We start from the raw sequence: 15,641 nt of genomic DNA, 5'->3' as shown, positions 1-15,641 counted from the left end.
GTTATTGGACTTGAAATAAAAATAGCCCAAACATTTAATCATAATAATTAACACAACATAAACTTATCTGATTAATCTACTTTATCCATTACAGTCTACTGTTTTTGCTGTTTCTGCTTCTAGTCAGAGTTGTTATTTTTTGAAAACAATTTGACACATGTCCACTAACCAACTTCTCCATGTTACTTCAGCATATAAGGAAAATTATTCTTTTCATCACCGTAGCACTGTCCATTAATCAAAGTAGAGAAGTGATAAAATTTTTCACCCTCTGCGATATCAGTTTTTTATTTATACATGTACATATAGTAGAACTAAGTATCTTGCATAGCTACCCACTAGCTCATTTCAGCAGGTGCAAAAAAAACAATTGCTTTAGCACCGTAGTATTCGCCTAACATAATTGATGTTGCATAGTAATACTTCATTCATTCCCTCTTATATATTATTATCACTTTTTTTAGTATTTTTGAAGATCAATTATTAGGATAGCATTCTTAAATCAAATGTATTTAAATATTATATTTAGATATAAAGGAGAGAAAAGATCAAGATTCTAAATCTTTATTCATAACAGAATTAGAAAAATAGTAGAGAAGTAGTTAGTTTGATTTATTTGGTAGTAGAGAAGTAATTAGTTTGATTTTATTTGGTGGTATATTCTATTTTGAGTGAGTCTTGGTATAGGACAGTTATATATATTATTTTCTTTTATATATATATATATATATAAGCTACTGTTGTAACTTTAGTGAGTTAGTGTATTCGTTCTCTCTATTCTTTCAAGTTTAGCTTCTGCCCTCAATTTTTCTTTTCTCTGTCTTTTATTTCTTTTTTTGATGTTTTGCTCTCTCTTTCGTTCAAAATTTACAGTTCTAAAATTTTTTTTATGGTATCAAAACATGAATTTTGAACGAGAGAGAATAGAACACCAAAGAAAGAAAGAAAAGATATAGCAGAGAAAAATAGAAGATAGAAGCTAAAATTGAAAGAATAGAAAGAACGAATACACTAACTCACTAAAATTACAACAACAGCTTATATATATACACGAGACAAAGATATATATAACTGTGTTATATCAAGACTCACTCAAAATATAATATACCACCAATTAAAATCAAACTAACTACTTCTCTACTATTTCTCTAATTCTGTTATGAATAAAAATTTAGAATATTTATTCTTTTTTCTCCTTTACACTAGATACATTGAATTAAGAGTATATCATTCATAAGTTGATTTCTATGACCCAAATTTTGATAAGTGAATATTGTCATTTAGTACCTATAATTTCACGAGTATTCACGCTTGTAAATCTTGTGACTCTTAAGTACTTCTGAGCATTGATACTTAAAATATTATTTTGATTATTACTAGGTGAAAGTCGAGAGAATGTGGCCGTTGATTTTAAAGTCTCCATAAAATTACAGCTTCTCATATGTCATCCGTGATACTTCTGAACTATCGATAAGCAATATGTACCCCTGAATGTTAGAATAATTGAAAGGACAATGGATATTTATATGATCGCTTACTTAAGCAAAACAAATTATTGACATTGAAAATCATGATTTTTCTAATGAAAAGTTAGTGTCCATGGTGTAAAAAGTACTGATGAAAAAGAAAAAAAGTAGTATTCTTCGTTTTCATTATGTGATAGAAAAAAAAGCACATATTATAATAGTTCATATCAAAATTATTGCACAGATGGTAATGGCTCATTCAAAAAAATTTGCAACATTTTTTTTATTATGTGTGTGTGTCTTGTCTAATGAGATTAGTCATAAAGAACTTGCTGATAATGTTGCAAGTGTGAGGAGTAGTGTATAAAATTAGTGTCACATTGAAAAAAGCAAGGAAGAGTGATGAGTTTATAAGATGAGAGATCCATTAATTGAAAATCTTGAGGTTTTGAGTTGGATGTGGTGTCTTTTCATTTTATGTTCTCTCACTTAGTCCCTCTCCGAAGTCTTCCCAGTGGTCGAAAGCTGCCCATGGCGGCCCAACAAGTGGTATCAGAGCCGATGGTTAATCAGTTTGGTTGTTAACTTACTACCTTAAGGTTTTGAGTTGGATGTGGTGTCTTCTCATCTTATGTTCTCTCCAGTGGTCGAGAGCTCCTAATGGCGGCCCAACAAGTGGTATCAGAGCTGATGGTTAATCAGTTTGGTGGTTTTAAGTGGTATCAGAGAGACCTATTAATTTACTACCTTGAGATTTTGAGTTGGATTTTGGTAGTTTTAAGTGGTATCAGAGAAACCCATTAACTTGCTATCTTGAGATTTTGAGTTGGATGTAGTGTCTTCTCATATTATGTTCTCTCTAGTGGTCGAGAGTTTTTCATAGTGGCCCAACAAGTAGTATCAGAGTCGATGGTTAATCGGTTTGGTGGTTTTGAGTGGTTTTAAGTGATATCAGAAAGTTTCTTACTACCTTAAGGTTTTGAGTTAGATGTGATGTCTTCTCATCTTATGTTCTCTCACTTGGTTCCTCCCTGAAATCTCCCAAGTGGTCGAGAGCTCCCCATGGTGGTCCAACAGCTATGTATCTCTTGAAGTTCAGTCCTTTTAGGTCTCAATAAATCCCTTGTCAATCTATACTTCCTCGATCTTGAAAACAACTCTCTCAGTGGTCATTTGCCTTCTATTTCGAACCTCTCCTATCTCCAAAAACTGTTCTTGTCCCAGAACAAATTCACCTCCATCCCTCACGGTTGCTTTAGGGTTTGAAAAATTTGGAGCTCCTTGACTTGAGTCATCATGTCAACCTCTTACCCTGGACGTTTTCTACTGACTTGAATAGCAACTCATGCCTTACAGTTCAGTCCTCAAACTCAGGGCTACAAACCTCATGGGCTCATTGTCGAACACATTTGATTCTTTTTCCGTATTGTAATTCTTTATCTTTATAAAAACAATCTCACGGGGTTGTTGTCCGAGTCTTTTTCAAAACTAACCAGGCTAAATAGATTGAATCTCAACAATAATAAGTTGTCAAGTACAATTCAAGTTCTTTCATCCATACCACAATTATCTGAAGTGAGGGGAACTCTTTCAAGAGTTAAATTCTAGACATATCTAATTGCAAACACTTGAAATATATATCCCTTGCAAATAATAGGTTAACAGGTGTAGTTTTACCCTTTCTAAGACTGCTTAATGAAATCTATCAAGTTTCATTGGAAAACAACTGGTTTTAGGGTTTTCATCCTTAATTTAATAAGGCTCGGACTTTAAAGATAAATCTTACTGCTAATACATTCTGTTTAGTCCATCCTGGGTCCTTGTGATAACAAAGTCACCACTTTACTTCAAGTTGCTAAGGGATTTCATTATCCATTTCTGTTGGCGCAATCGTAGCGAGAAAACAATCCTTTTTAAGCTTAGAATTTCATCACTTGTGATGACAAAGACAACATTAGAACCATAAATTTAACAAATATGAATTTGACGGAGACAATATCTCCTTCATTCGAGAATTTAACGGATCTGTTAGAACGGATCCATATCAGAGAGCTTGAAAAGCCTACGATAACTTAAATTTCTGAATGTGTCCAATAACAACCTATCAAAAAACCTTCTACCATTCTCAACAAAAATCATCGTCATTACCACAGATAATGCTTTCTGTCTCTCTCATCCAAAATCTCACTCTATCCTACTTCTATTCTAGGTACGTCATTATTATCTCTATATTGAGCAATGTTAAATTACGAAAAATAAAAAACAAAACAAAATTAAAACTATATCAAACTTATAAATTTATACAAACAAGAGATTGCATACGAATGTAGTAATTTAAGAAAGCTATGTGTGGATGATGAGTTTATAACAACAGAATGTAACATTAAAATAAATTACACAATAATTATTCTAAAGTAAGTATTGATCACTTTATAATATATATATATATATATATATATATATATATATATATATATATATATATATATATATATATATATATATATATATATATATATATAAAAGTTGATGATGACAGAGAAAAGAAAATTGAATATAGAACTTTATAAAATAATTGTGATATTTTGATTACAAGTGTTGGTGCTAGTTTAGATTATTTTTTTTAGCGAAAAAAATACTTTTTTTAAAAAAATAAAGTAGTTTTATTTAATTTAAAACTTATTTGGATATGTCTTTTAAAAGACGTATTTTTATTAAAAAAGTAAATTATTTATTTTTTTTAAAAGCTAACAATATCTTACTTTTAAAAAAATAGAAACAAAAAATGTTTTTAATATTTAAAAATTTATTTTAAAAAGCCTATTTAAATATAAAATAATTTTTTCTGATAAAAAAAGATTTGTTTTAAAAAGATAAAAAAAAAGTATTTTTTTTAAAGTTAATCCAAACTGACTTTTACTTTCATATACTCATACATTAATATATACCGTGGCTAGGACTTCTAACTTCCTAACTAACTAAAATAATTTAATTTTTATATATAAAAAATTATTTAATAAAAAATTTAAAACTTAATATTAAATCTAAATAAAATTGTAAGGACATTATATATTTTAATATTTAAGAGAATCATCACCTAATACATATGTTTAACAAATTTAAATACTATAGTACAAAAATGAGGCATATATGCAAATATGAATATAATTTTTAATGTTATTATTATAACTAAATAATATTAAAAAATATATATTGTTAAAAAAATGTGATATATAAGTGACGAAAATCAAGGATTAAACACTACATAAGAAAAATAAAAAGTAACGTAATGATAGAAAAATTATAAAATGATAATTTTACCAAAATAGTTATATGATAATATTAAAAGTGATCTAATATGCCAAGAAATTATTGTGATATTACTTGATTTTTTTATACATTATAATAAATTAATAGATAGATAAATAAATAAATAAATAGATTTTTATAAAATAAAATTTATTTTTCAAATAGGATATGCAATATTAGAATTTAGACCATTAATATGAATTAACGTTTTTATACTATACTTTTTATTTAAAATTAGATAGTTTAGTGTGTGAGATTAATGTTAGATTGATTATATAAATGCTATTCTTTATGATAGTATAAATATAATTTTAAAATAAATATTTTCTATGTTGTTAAAATAGATGACATGTCAATTTTTCATGAAACTTAAATCTTATATGTCATTTATTCATTATAACATTATTTTGGACTCTCCTTTAATATATTTTAATAGGCATATACAGACTAGTTTTTTATATGCATTTAATATTTTAAAATGCATATAATGGTAGAAGAGAAATGACGCTTTTTGATATATATAAGAGAGAGAGAGTTAGTTTTGAGTTTTGGCATTTTTTAATCTAAATTTCTATTTTGTAATTATTTTTCACTTCAATGTATTTTGTAATTATTCCTCACTTCAATGTATATATGCAGGTATATCAATGGCTGGTGTTGACGTTATTGTAATAATCTTTGTTGCGATTGTTTTATTATCACAAGAGACATTTATTACAAAAAAAAACCTTCTATTGATCTGACAAGTTGATGAGCTGATTAGAAGTTATGGCACTACAACACCACTAAAATATACTTATGTAGAGCAGTAGAAGTAAAACAGATGACAAACTCATTTCGTAAAAACATTCTACTTGCTTTTATAAAGACCCGGGATTAAAACATTCTTTGTAAAACAAGTACACACCAAGCAGTGATGCCTTGAAGAAATCTGGAAGGAAAATATTTTCTTGATGTGAATTCTGAATTTTAATGTATACTGGCAGATCTTTTATTAATACAGAAAAATATATTTCAGTCTTGCTAAAATAGGAAAAACAACCATTTGTACCCATGAACTTTACGAACATTGACAAAAGTACCCATTAAAGAAAAAAACTAACGTTGTATCCATCAAAGATGGATTCCGTACGACAAAAGTACCCAAATCCTAAATTTATGTTGACTTTTTAATGAAATTTCAGAATTACCCTATCCTTTATCTTCAACCCATCCTCTCTTCTTTCCCAAATCTCAAACACCTCCGTTGCTACTACCTTAACCACCTTTTATTCTCTACTATTCTATTAACCATCACTGCCGCCATCTTTCCATATTGACGATAACAAAGACGACAACAAGGCAACCAGGCAATCCATCCGTTCCCAGGCAACGCTAGATGAAGAAGCTCCGAAAGTGAGACTGAACCGAGATCCATCGCGCAAGGTCCTGTGGTGCGATTCAACTCCTCCTAGGTCCACTTCAAGCTCATGGACTCCATGGAAAAAGGTCATATATTTACAACAGTACAAATTACAAATTTATTATATAATTAACGAATTTGAACTTTCTCACTCTCCCAAATCTATAAATTAACGAATTTGAACTTTCTCACTCTCCCAAATCACCACCATCATGTTAAGATTCCTGTGTTGTCCACATGCGATCCCACCAAAGCGATCTTGCCAAAGTTTCAATTTTTAGCATCCCTCTCCTTCTGACATTGTATTAAAAGTGATGGAGGAAGGGTGGTGATGGTAATGGCGGTAATAGAGTGTTGATAGAATTTAAGATTGGAGAAATGATGATGTGAAGTAAAATTAAAAGTTAGAGTGAAGTTGTTGTTGTTTATGGCTGTGACAGTGGAGAAGGAGAAAGATGAGGCTGACCGTTGGTGACGATGGCAGTGATGATGGTATTGGTGAAGGAGGTGGTAAAATTGATGAAAAGAATAAAGAAAAGATTGAAATTTGTTGAAAGGGGTATTGAGATTAAGATTAGGAAAATGGTAATTTGGGATTTTTAGGTATTAAGATTAGGGTTTTTAAGAATGGAGGTGTTTGAGATTTGAGAAAAAAGAGAGGAAGGGTTGAAGATAATGGTGGGGGTAATTCTGAAATTTTATTAAAAAGTCTAACATAAATTTAGGATTTGGGTACTTTTGTCGTACGTAATCCATCTTTGATGGATACAACATTAGTTTTCTTCTTTAATGGGTACTTTTGTCAACATTCGTAAAGTTTATGGGTACAAATGGTTGTTTTTCCGCTAAAATACAATTGAGACTAGTAAATAAATGCGGAAACAATAACTAATTGTGAAAAATTACTACCACAAATGATTCCTTCTATGGCTAGCTAGAACAAATAGCTGGGGCAACCACAAGCGATCCTTTTTTTTCTTTGCAAAATGAATTGTGATTAATTTTTACAGGTCACAATACACCCAATGAATGCTACCACTTTGATTAGTCCTAATATCAGTGACCTCATTTTAAGATTCAGAACCAAAGCGGCAACCAACTATTGTCAACTTAGCTTGAGAGAAGATAAGAAAAATTCCTGCTGCTCCCTTTTTTCTGATGACAAAGTGTCCTCTTTTTCTTCTTTGTGCTCTGATCTCATGAAAATATCCCAAGTTTCCACAAATATCAAGTTCAATTCACTGTAAACGAAAACAATTCAACATTGTTAGTGATCATGTTACTCTATATATACCAGCATGTTTGGCTGTGGGGAAAAAATAGTGGGGTGGAAATTCTCATGGACACAGTCCATGTTTAATTTTCCACCATATTTTTGGCCTGCCATGAAAATTTTCACCCCATTTTTATCGCTAACTAAACATACCATGTTGAATCCTTAGGAAGACACAAAAGTCAACGAGTCCTATACGCATAAACCACAAAAAAAATGCATGTCAATCTCTTTGTATATCACCTCACTGTTAAAATCATGTTGACAAATACCTTAATTAATAATGATGTTGTGGACTATGACACTTTTGAAGCTACTGATATATAAACTATAGAATTTTAAACTAAAACGGGGGAAGTTTGAAGGAATACTGACCAGTATTTTTCTTGTTATACCCCATATAGAGGTAGAAAGGTTTTGACGAAGGAGTATGCAAGCGCACCAGTAAACACATAACTGTCCACTCTGTCTAGTACTCCACCTGTGGAGAAATGTGGTTAATAAAACGAATTAACCCTTCAAGTACTTTCAAACGGAAAAGAATGGAAGGTTCGATTTGAATGAGTTGTTCATCGTTACAAAATTGTCAACTAAATGATCTGTCATTACTTATTAATAATTCAGGGATGGCCAAAACAACAGTATTATTTATACATTATCTAATTTTTGGAGGTCAATATCCATATTCAAATGGAAGTTTTTCGTCCTAATTTATATCATGACAATGATTGATTTCTTTTGGATGAGGCTTGTAATTTTCTAAAGGGCTAAGCAGGATGATTTATCCAAGTCTTCATTTCTTCCATTTTAATCTTTTCAAACGTTGCTAAGATTTACTCTAATATCCAGAGATAAATAAATAAAGCATCCAAGAGATTAATAAAACAAAAAGTCATTACCATGACCAGGTATTAAGGAGCCTGAGTCTTTCACACCCGCATCGCGTTTAATCATTGATTCAGTGAGATCACCAAAAACAGATCCAAAGAAATTCAGTACACCAAGAGCTATTGAACTGACAGAACCCATGTACATACCACAAGTTAGCACCAGTATTCATAAGCGTATGTAATATATAAAAAGAATCATGGCATATGTACGCAGTTCATCTTAAACTAGAATAAAGATTATTTGCTAACCAGTACAAAAATTACAAAATTTGCAAACCTACGATGGTTAATAATAACAATGAGTCAAGAATATGGCAAAGCCACTAATGTCTATCACGGCATTGCGACTTCAAGAAAGTCCAAGAACATTAGGAAGCTATTCTTTTGGTAGCAAAGATTTTTTTCCATAAGAAGGCACACATTAGCTGACCCCACCTAGTGAGATAAAGCTTTGTTGTTGTTGTTGTAAGAAGGCACACATTGTGTAAGTTGGATTGTATGAGATTTCTACAAGTCCTCATAAAGAGCAGCAAAACAACAATAAAATAATAACAATGGTAGTAATAGTTTCACCAAGTAATGCAATTCATAAACACCATGCAAAGTTTTGTCTCCGAATTTTGTGAATCAAATAATTATAATAAGCACAAAACAAGATTGACATAAGTAGCAACTGACATTAATTAGGATGTATAGCATACCTTGATAATGACATTGGCCAACTGAAAATTTTTGAAAGCACAACAGAAGTAACTATACACCCACAAAAGCCTATTATCGTACCCTCCCATGTCTTCTTAGGACTTATATTGGTAAGTGGTGTTCTACCAAATACCTGCATTAAGATACAAGAACAATTTCATAATCCAAGGCTGGATTGAATTTGTAATTCTAGGCATATATAAAGTTAGATACACTGTCTGAATGCTGAATGAACAAAACATAAATTACAATAAACTTCACTTATAAAAAAAATCACAATAAACAATTAGCTCCTAGCTTGGGTCAAAATATAATGACAGTCAGAACATAATACTTTTCTTTTTTTCTGAAATTTTTAATTGAAGAACAGAATACTTTTGTAAATGCAAGAATCAGTCCCCTCAAGTCTGGATTTTGCCTGGCATCAACCCACTAAAGCCCCTTAGAAAGGATATATTGCTAATCTTTCACAATTAAATATAAAAAAAATGTCCCCTTCTCTGAAGAATGGGGAGCTTACCCAGGGGATATAAGGTTCCAACTTCCAATAATCCTCAACATACGCTAACAAATTTGACAAGGACTGTCCATGCAAAGACACATTATTTCTCTCCAAGATATTGTTAAATACTATCATTTCAAAATATTGACAACGATCAGTTAACAGGGCTTACAAGTTATAGCAAAAGTAGTAAACTAAGTTTGGTATAATCTATAGCATACTATTAACTATTGCCTTCCAACAGAATAAAATCAATTTGCTAGAGCTGTGAGACTGACCGTTTGAGATATGGTCAGTATATCATTACAATGTTGGAAATCAAGCAGGACCGTAAAACTAAGAGAAAGTGTTTGCAAGTAACAATATAAATATCACTGTTTAACAAGTAACAAGTTACAAATGCAACAGAAAACAAATAAGTTGCAGCAAGAAGCAGATATACCTTGCCACCAAGAAATGCGAATGTATCAGCTGCAATTATGCTGCTAATGGAAATCAAAGTTGCCACAAGACCAACTGTCCAATGAGCTTGACCACCAAGAAGCACAGGCCATGTTGCTCCTATTCCTGCAAAACAACAACCTGATAAGGACAAACAAGTCCTAAACCACAAAAAAGGAGAGTACAAAAATGATGCTCAATGGAATATGCCAAAGCTGGCTTTCATTAATAAATTCTACCTAAAGGATCAGACCTTTTGGGATGTGCTTTAAGATAACAGAATAACTTATATTGATAGGTGATCATGGATATAAGCTTCCTAAATGACATCAAACAAGGCCCTCAATTGTTGAAAATCAGAGCTGCTACAACAGCATGTCAAATTTGAGCAATCTCACATCATGCCAATACAAGCAACTCAGCAAGGGTATATTTATAAACCAACAGATTTGTAGAGAGTAGAGAAATGCAGGTAGTTTTAAAGGAGCAAAGACCAGCCATTCTTGTCTTCCATATTAAATTTCTATTTTATGCCATTAAGTTTCTTCCAGCAAGGGCAATGACACATTCCCAATAAATTATTTAAATTCTCACTTAAACTAGCATATAAAATTATTGCATTTGGATCCATACGCATATTAGTTAGTTAAAAGATGAAACATGAAGAGCACAGTTAATAGACCTTGAATATATGGTTTACCCACCATCAATTGCAGATACTATATCTTAAGACCAGCTTGATAAAAAAAATAAGCCAGATGAAATTACAGAGAAACAAAATCTCTCCTGTCTGAGTGTGCAGATTATAAATAATCCAACATACAGACATCAATAATTTAAGCAAATACAATTTACATTAGTTGGTGTTTTTTTTTTTTTTGGGGGGGGGGGGATTCAAACCTGATGGCAAAAAAGACATCAAAAAATACTATGCCTTTTGTAATGATCAGAGTATTGTTTGGTGAAAATCTAACTAACGATGCTAGAGCTGATAAATTTGTGAATATATATTAAAATATGGAAATTGAACATAACACCAGCAAGTATACTTTAGTAATTTTCTTTTATTAATAAACAATTTAAAAATAAAAAAAGAAACATGTGAACTACATCAAGATCACAGCAAACAGAACTAAAATGGAATGGGAACTAAGAAAGTTTACATACTCGTATTCAAGGCTGGAGCTGCTAAACCACATCGAAGCTTAACCCAAAAGCACGGAAGATAGCCACAATAAAATAATCCAAATATGGCACTACTTAGCTGCGCAAAGCGTGGACTTCCTCTTTGTAAGAGTAATGCCATGGCCAAAACAAATGCAGCAGAAGTTACAGAGACATCAATATGACCACGATACCTGCCCGTGTATTAGAAATGCTAATAATCAGCAAGTAACATCCATCAAGTCATAGTATATATATACATATAAACGGAGAGTAGATTTGTTACTATGGGTAAAATACAGATCATCCCGGAAATTTGGATCATCCATACTCGGTATATAGAGTTTATCTTGTTCTACAATACACAATTGAAGTATGGAAAACATGAAACCATCGGAATTACTCCTTAACAATGAATCAGATAACATAACTTTGCAATACATTTTCCTCAAGTTGAAAAAACTTAATGGTTTAGATTTGTGGTTCAAAAATAAGGTACTATTATGACAATACTCCCTTTTTAGCTTTTCCTTTAGTGAAACAAAAATTCATGAAACTAAACAAATATCACTAAGTTTTCATTGTTAGGAGATTGTCAGATGTATAAACTTAAGGAAATTTAAGGCCCACTAAACAATTAACCAATCTTACATGATGTACAAGGGCAATAGGGCACAAGCGACAGAGCAGACTCGTGAGACATAGCGTGGAGGAGGTGTCATTCCTTCAGTAATTCCATGACTCCGAACCAATTCAAAATACTCACGTGCCCCAGTAAAAACAGCAGCAGCCATGGCAACTGCAAAAACCCACCCTCCAGCCAAAACAACACCACCTACGGTTATTCCAATGGCAAGTCCAAAAACAATTCTGTTCCTAAGCTGACTAACTTGAGGTTTCAAGAGCACGTCTTCCTACAAGGGCAAATCATGGCTTCCATTAACTCCTGAGGAACACCCACTTCAGTGACTATCAATCTGTTACACATGCATGCTCAGAAAGTAAAAATGCGAGTGCATCATCTAACATAATTTATCATCCGTATAAATGTCCACTCCATTTTTATTCCTGACAAAACCCCTTCACCCCGGCAACAAAAGAAAAAAAATTAACTAAATAACAATTTGCATGAACATTTGAACTCAGATGATTCTTTAACTTACCCTTAAACATAGATTGGTGATCTTAACTAATCACAATCAACACTAAGAAACACTCCTCCATTTCTTCAAGCCAGCTTGAAATACTTTAAACAGTAATTCATTTAAAAATGAATGCAGAACATTATCATTCTTTTATAAAATAGTTTATCCGTATACATAAACCAAAACTAAACTCATCCAGTTACATCCAAAAGAACACAAATTAATAGCAACATATAAAGAAACCCCAATTTTTCAGCTCCAAAACCATCCAATAGTCAATGAAGCTATAGAAAACGATATTACCCCTTCGGCATTGCTCTGTGGAAGGTGTTCCGGTTGGGCCTGACCAATCACGCGCGGTGGAGGCGAGGCTCCGGTTCGGCGGGTGAACCGGAGCAACGGCTTGCAATTAGAGAAGAAGTAGGATGATGGAGTAGCTTTATGGAGAATTAGGGATTGGGAAGGGCGTGGGCGGCATGGGCAAGCGCGAATTGGAAGAAGAACAAAGGGTTTCTTCTGATTGTTAGGGTTATGGTGGTTGCAGAAGAGTGAAATTGTGGTGGTGGAACTGAGCGAGTTGGTGACTCGGGGGTGAGCCATGAAGAGACTGAGTTGGGAACGAGCTCGCTAACTCCGATGGGGATTTTGTTTTTTTATTTTATATTATTTTATTTTATGTGTACGGATTAATGCATTATGCTGTTTTTGTCACTGCCACCAAAGGCGAGTGGAATGGGGGTATGGTAGTGAAACGCGCCGGGTTTTACTGTCGTTTAAGTGCAAACACGTTTTATTCACTTTTTATGCTTAAATTTTCATAAATATCTATTTAATTTCTATAAATCCTTTTTTTAATCTAATATTTTTTTATCTTAATTCTTTCTATTAACATATTTGTATGATATATTTCAATCTTCCAAGTATGTTTTCAATACCTCTAAATTAAGTCAAATAAAATTTTAGTTCCATTAAAAAATAGATATGTAGATAATTATTACCATGTATGTTAAATGGTACTTGCTTATATTTACAACTTTTAGAATCATATATGTAAACATTTATAACTAACATCATTATCTTTGTAAATATCTCTTATAATAATAATAATAATAATAATAATAATAATAATAATAGTTGAAACAAGAAGAAAAGGATTATAAGAATTAGAATTTTAAAATTTTAGAAAGTTACTAAAATAAATCTTTTATAAATCAATATTACTGAATTACAACTTTTAAACATTGCATACTAAAACACAATTTTTATATACTTATGAAAATCGTGAGAGGAGTTGAGTGGATTTGGTGATTGCACGTAAACCGTTAAAAGGGATAGCAGTTTACGTTAAAAAACACAAAGGAAGAAACCGCGACACTCTCCAGCAGTTTCTTCACAAGTAAATAAATCTGCATAAACAATGAGATGGGGTATAGCGGTTTATGCTTATCTAGCGATGCCTATAAATACCAAGCAGGAGGGAGTGGTGTGATGGTAGATAGTCATTTTCACAAATTTACAAATGGACAGTAAGGAGAGTTTTTTTGTTCTAGTCTATTGTTCTGAAAAAATTAAAAAAAGTAAAAGGCACAGTGTTAAGTTCACTGATAGAGAATCGGTGAGTGTTTTTATCTGGTCAACAAATACGTTGTCAGAGGTAAAGACGAGTATATTGAAAAAGGTAGGATTGTGTGGGACCAAGTGGGTGAAAAAGTTGTTCTACAAAATTTCGATTGCGGTTGTGTCAACTGATGTGAAGTATAAAATATTTGTGATAGGGTTGGACGAAGATATGTAGGTTTTGTTTCATTGTCGGCAAAGTTTTTCGAAAGTGATAATTCACGCGTTGTATGCCAAGTTGAAAGATGGTATCGACAGTTTTAGGACATCAGCACTGAATCTTCAGTTGACTACAGTGGAGGGTGCTTTTACCTTGATGCCTATCATTGCACCTGGTTGTCTGTTGGCTGATCCTCCATTTGTTGCAATTGGGATAGCTAGGTCACCCCGTATGATTCCGGGTATTTTAGGTGACGGTGAACCAGATCCGGTTGAAAATGCGATGCAAAAGGATGATTCAGATGAAAAGCCAGCTCATATCGTGGGGAACAGTGACGAGGATACTCCGAGAAATCCACCTACACATTAGGGGCCATCCAGTTTCGGATCACAGCAACATCCTCCACATTTCTCAACGCGAAACTTGGAAGCCGTCAGTCAACAACCGGACATAGATCATACCTTTGGAGGTAAAGGATTACAAAAAGGAACATCCTTATGTGGAATTTCAGATTGACCAATCTTTCCAAGCTAAGAAATAAACTGTGTTGAGCATAAAAGATTATAGCATCCCAACTATAAGTGCCCATCTCGTCACGCCTCGCCACAAACGGCAACCACTGTATATGTACCCGATTTGCACTCTTGTCGCTAAACAATTGAGTGGATAGCAGCATCATAACGTACACACGTGCGTATATGCGTACGATATCCTCAGTCACATCCGCCGGTAGCACCCTGAATTTCTCTTGGAACCATGTGAAGTGGACTATGAACTGCTTTACCTTATCCGGCGGTGGAAGCTTGCCAAATAACTCATGAAACCACTCCCAAGCCGGTCTGCCATCATCCATCAACTTCTCAAAATCTGTGAGGTACCCAGATATAGCCTTCCCATCGACGGGCAACCCCACCTGATATGCCACATCCTGCAGTGTGATGGTGCACTTCACGAATGACATATGAAAGGTGTGCGTCTCAGGACACCACCTCTAAATGAACGCGCTGACCAGGGATTCATCCAACCAGAACCAACGCGTGTTGAGCTTAGCCAGGTGGTATAAACCAGCACTCTCCAAATAGGGTATGATCTTATCATACAAAGGCATATTTTATTACCTCTGAATGCTGTAAATACACCTATTTGGCTGCAGCATGTAAGAAAAATAACCACACCAAATGAAATTCCAATAGTTACAAGTTTAAACCATAAATTATAATCGGACACAAAAACTACAAGTGTTATGTCTATCCAATCTTAACTAACATTTCAGATATAGTTCAGTTAACATTATTTTTCAAGCTAATTTTATTAAAATAGAAAAACAAAACTGTTGAAATTTTACATAAAATTTTGAAACATATATAAATGTATTTTAAAACAAGTGAAAAATTTCTAACTTTTAAATTTATAAGTCATAAATTATAAAATTTATGGTGACTTTCTTACCTCACAACATGTGTTGAGTATTAAGTATTGATATTTGGTATATAAATGTGATAATATATGTTAGGTAGTGTATAAGTGAGATTAGAACTCATTTGAAGAGATTGGAAGTTTGTTTGAGCCT

General features: G+C 32.7%; 1 protein-coding gene across 5 annotated transcripts; it reads right to left on the bottom strand.

The window, feature by feature from the left end:
* Positions 1–6,954: 6,954 nt before the first annotated feature.
* On the bottom strand, positions 6,955–13,027 carry LOC112793802 (phosphatidate cytidylyltransferase 4, chloroplastic). Of its 5 annotated transcripts, none has more exons than XR_003198498.3 (9): positions 12,598–13,027; positions 11,801–12,063; positions 11,153–11,343; positions 9,987–10,111; positions 9,042–9,175; positions 8,350–8,465; positions 7,826–7,931; positions 7,604–7,642; positions 6,955–7,418 (listed from the first exon to the last, which is right to left on the bottom strand). XR_003198498.3 is itself a non-coding variant. In XM_072236549.1 (8 exons), exons 2-7 carry the CDS (start codon positions 11,941–11,943, stop codon positions 7,840–7,842), a joined length of 801 nt encoding a protein of 266 aa, XP_072092650.1. In that variant the 5' UTR covers positions 11,944–12,126; positions 12,598–13,013; the 3' UTR covers positions 6,955–7,418; positions 7,826–7,839. The 5 variants fall into 5 exon arrangements, 2 of the variants coding, with proteins under 2 accessions (XP_072092650.1, XP_025692031.1); XR_003198514.2 differs by having other exon boundaries at positions 11,801–12,126; positions 12,598–12,971; XR_003198519.3 differs by having other exon boundaries at positions 11,801–12,095; positions 12,598–12,964.
* Positions 13,028–15,641: the final 2,614 nt, after the last annotated feature.

The sequence above is a fragment of the Arachis hypogaea genome, chromosome 1 (genome assembly GCF_003086295.3).
Source record: "Arachis hypogaea cultivar Tifrunner chromosome 1, arahy.Tifrunner.gnm2.J5K5, whole genome shotgun sequence".
Classification (NCBI taxonomy): domain Eukaryota; kingdom Viridiplantae; phylum Streptophyta; class Magnoliopsida; order Fabales; family Fabaceae; genus Arachis; species Arachis hypogaea.
Note: the sequence above shows the minus strand (reverse complement) of the source record. Positions and strands in the feature narration are given on the sequence as shown.